This window comes from Linepithema humile, chromosome 8 (genome assembly GCF_040581485.1).
Source record: "Linepithema humile isolate Giens D197 chromosome 8, Lhum_UNIL_v1.0, whole genome shotgun sequence".
NCBI lineage: Eukaryota > Metazoa > Arthropoda > Insecta > Hymenoptera > Formicidae > Linepithema > Linepithema humile.
Window position 1 is genome coordinate 984,121 of NC_090135.1, and position 3,781 is coordinate 987,901.

General features: G+C 55.8%; 1 protein-coding gene across 1 annotated transcript; it reads right to left on the reverse strand.

The window, feature by feature from the left end:
• Window positions 1-2,817: 2,817 nt before the first annotated feature.
• On the reverse strand, window positions 2,818-3,399 carry LOC137001526 (uncharacterized). The gene has a single exon (XM_067360567.1). It carries the CDS (start codon window positions 3,397-3,399, stop codon window positions 2,818-2,820), a length of 582 nt encoding a protein of 193 aa, XP_067216668.1.
• Between the last annotated feature and the right edge of the window lie 382 nt (window positions 3,400-3,781).

Here is a 3,781-nt window from a genome sequence, read left to right on the forward strand (position 1 = left end):
TCTGGTCATCGTGTGCGGCCTGTTTCTCTCAATAGGAGGGAGAGGGATTCTCCTCCTTCTTCTACCACGGAAGGGGTTTTACCACGCCCCTTCCGGCTCAATGTGGGACCCGTTGTGGATCTGAGAGCCCCCCCCCCCGGGAGTCACAGATCGTGGTCCTCATCGATGTTCCCTGATGGTGGTGATGTTGGCGGTTACCCGCGGGTGTGCGAGGTGTGTGCTACACCCTTTCCTCCTCTTTTTCTACTTACGGCGAGAGGGGTTTATCATCAGAGGTGTAGTCCTCATCGTCGTCATCTAGGTCGGAGCTGTCCAGCAACCGGCGAGCGGCGGCCTCCTCTCTTTGCCTCCGCCTTTCTTCCTCCTCCTTGGCTCGCATCGTGCCCTCCGCGAAGGTGTTCAGCGCGGTCCATGCCTGTTGGAAGTTCAAGACTGCCCGGATTACCTCCGGGAGTGTTAAATCCTCCCCAATCGATGCCTGGAGAATTTCCCTGGATCCTGACCAAGCTCTGCAGATTTGCAGAGTGTGTTGAACCGTGTCAGGGCCCTCATCGCAGTGGAAACATGCATCCGAGTTCGACTTTCCCATACGGTGCAGGTATGCGTTGAAGCATCCGTGCCCCGTTATTAGCTGGGTCAGTCTGAACGTCGTCTGGCCATGTGTGCGGTCCAACCAGGCCTGAAATACAGGCAAGATTGCCTCGCGGGTCCTCCACCCAAGTGCGGTTTCTGGGCCAGCGATACTGCGGAGCCATTCCTCGCGCAGACGCTTCTCCTCCTCTTTCCTTATGTCCCGTTCGATCTCGGGATTTAACTCTTCTCTCTTCGCATGCTCCCTCAATTGAGAGAAGATGCTGGCCTGCTTGTTCGCCAGCAAGTGAATGGGCGGGATCCTGGCCAATAGAGTAGCGGCCGCATGCAATACCGTACGGTATGCAGCGATTACCCTTTGCGCTATGGTGCGCTGCGCCTTGCGCAAAGGCATCAATGCGCGCGGTGACGCCGAGAGTTTCTGGGCCCAGACTGGAGCTCCGTATAGTATAACCGAGTGGAGAACATGAGCGTACAACCTGCGTTTGTTCTCCCCGGGGCCTCAGAGGTTCGGCATAAGTCGCGCCAAAGCTCCGGCTACTTTGTCCGCCTTTTCCGCCGCATATTTGAAGTGCGGAAGGTATGTCAGCTCACTATCCAGCTTCACACCCAGATAGGTCATGGCTGGTTGTGTCCTGATAGCCCCATCTCCGACCCAGATGTTGGGCGGGTCTGCCGGGGCTCTTCCCGGGCGATGGAACAGGACGGCCTCCGTTTTCGGGGTGGCCACGGTGAGTCCGAGCCTACGGATACTCCGCAGCACCCTCGAGACCTGCACGCAGGCTCGTCTGCGCACTTCCAATATGCTTGGGGCGGTAGCCACTACCAGCGTGTCGTCGGCATAGCACACCACCGAGCATTCCGTTTCCAGATCTACCTCAAGGACCCAGAACAGACCCCTGAGGGACTCCGGCCTGGACCTCTCTCCTTCCCCCGTCTCCGTCTATCGTCGGGTACACGATTGAGCGTTGGCTGAGGTACGCGTCCAGTATCCTTCGCAGGTAATCCGGGATTCGCTTGTCCGCAAGGGCGTTGCGGATGGTTATCCATGGGATTGAGTTAAACGCATTTTGTACGTCCAATCCCACGGCCAGTGCGTAACCTCCTCTGGTTGTTGCGTTCTGGATGATGCGCTGGACTTCCAGTATGGCGTCGCAGGTTGACCGGCACCTACGGAAACCAAATTGGTGTGGCGATAGGTTGGAAGTCGCGTGTTCCGCCATGTGTGCGTATATGCGCTCCGCGATGACCCGCTCAAAAACCTTCCCTATCTCATTAAGGAGACAAATGGGGCGTGCTCTCGGCAGCTCATTGGCTCCCTCCTGAGTTGGCTGACCGGTTTTGGGGATTAGAACCAGTCGGGCCTCCTTCCATGGGGCAGGAAAAATCCCATCCTTAAGGCACGCATTAAAGCACCTAGTTAGCTCCTCGATCATCACTGGAGGGATCTTCTTCCAGTAGGTAGCTTTGATGCCGTCTATTCCCGGGGCTACGTTGGTCTTCTTGGTTCCCAGTATCGCCGCACGGGTTTCATGGGGGGTAATGGCCCATGCTTCATCCCACAGCCAATCCTGCCATCGATTGCGGAGGTTGCGCGTTTCTCCTGCTGGGAACAGCGAGTCCAGGAGTCTGTCCAGGTCCTCTCTGCTCAGGGTCTCGGTGAGACCGGTGCCAGACCTTTGCAATCGATTCATCACCAACCTGTAGGGCAAGCCCCAGAGGTTCCCATCGATCTCGCCAATTAGATCGCGCCAGGCCTTCGATTTGGCCTTTATAATCGATACTTTGAGCCGATGTCTAGCTTCTCTATACGCAGATTCGTGCTGTCCGATCGGTCCAGAGAGGTCTTCCTCTGTCAGCGCCTGTCTTTTTTTGATTCGAGACCAACATCTCCTGGCTCGGACGCTGTTCCTGCGCAGTTCCGCTATCTCTGGGTTCCACCAATACATCACGCGATTCGGGCTCTTCTTCTGGGACCTGGGCATTGAAGAATCGCACGCTTCCTTCATCGCGCTGTCTATCCAGGCAGCATGATCTTCGGCGGATGTCAGTCCTCCTGAACCTACCATGTTGCTCCACACTAGGGATGCTCTGAAAATGTCGACATCTATTTTCTGCTGGTTCCAGCGTGGTGTGTCTTCCAGCCGGGTTTGCGGGCGAGAGCCTCGTTTCTTCTTTTTCCTCCTGCTAACGGAGAAAATAATCCCAAGGTGGTCAGAAAAAGTCTCAATTTCCGTTGCGACTCTCCAGTCCGTGATTCTCGTGGTTAGTTCCTCTGTGACCCAGGTCAGGTCCACGATTGAGGAGCCTTGCGATCTCTCGCATGTGGGTGCGTTTCCCACGCAACCCTATATTGCGAGCCCAGTTCACGAGGGCACGGCCCCTCCAGTTCGTAATTTGGGATCTCCAGCATTCAGATCTTGCGTTGAAGTCCCCGCACAGTATTACTCTGGGGCCAGCGGCCCGGACAACTTCTTCCAGCCCATGCAGGGCCCGACGGAAGGTGGCAGCGCGATCCTCTCCTTTCTCAGGGGGGATGTAGCATGAGACGATTTTAATGTCTCCGCAAGAAATTGCCACGAAGTTGTCTCCTATCCTAAATAGGCTGCATCCGTGCTGGAGGCGGTCTCGGCTCCAATAGATAGCAGCTCTACCATCTTTGCTGCCATGCCAGAACGGGGAGTCGGGGATACAGTAGGGCTCGGACACCACCGCGATCCTAATCCCGAGTTCAGCAATGTTTTGCACTAGCAGATCGTGTGCTTGCCTGCAGTGGTTTGTATGGACTAGGAAGACCCTAAGGTCCATTATCTACGTCCATCTCGACAGCCCCCCGTGCTGGATCCTCGCTTTCCAGGTTCCCGAGCCGTGGTACCTTTTTCCTACCTTTAATTAGGGTCTTGTGCGCATCGCATTGCCCAGAACCCATTCGATGTCCGCTGTCTTTTTTCTGAGAGGCACAAAGTAGACAGTGCAGACTCTTGTTGCACTCTGTTGCATTGTGGCCTATCTCACCGCATCTGTAGCACCTGTCGCTTCTGTCTTCGTCCGAGGGGCAGGTTGCTTTCAGGTGTCCGAACCCCCAGCATTTGTAGCATTGTACTGGGCGCTAAAGTACTAATTCCACTTTGACTGTGGTCCACTTTGACTGTGCCCACTTTGACGGCAGCCGCTAGGGGGCATTGAATCC

Coding starts and splice junctions, on each gene's coding strand:
- LOC137001526 (XM_067360567.1), bottom strand. CDS start 3,399: ATGGACCTTAGGGTCTTCCTAGTCCATACAAACCACTGCAGGCAAGCA.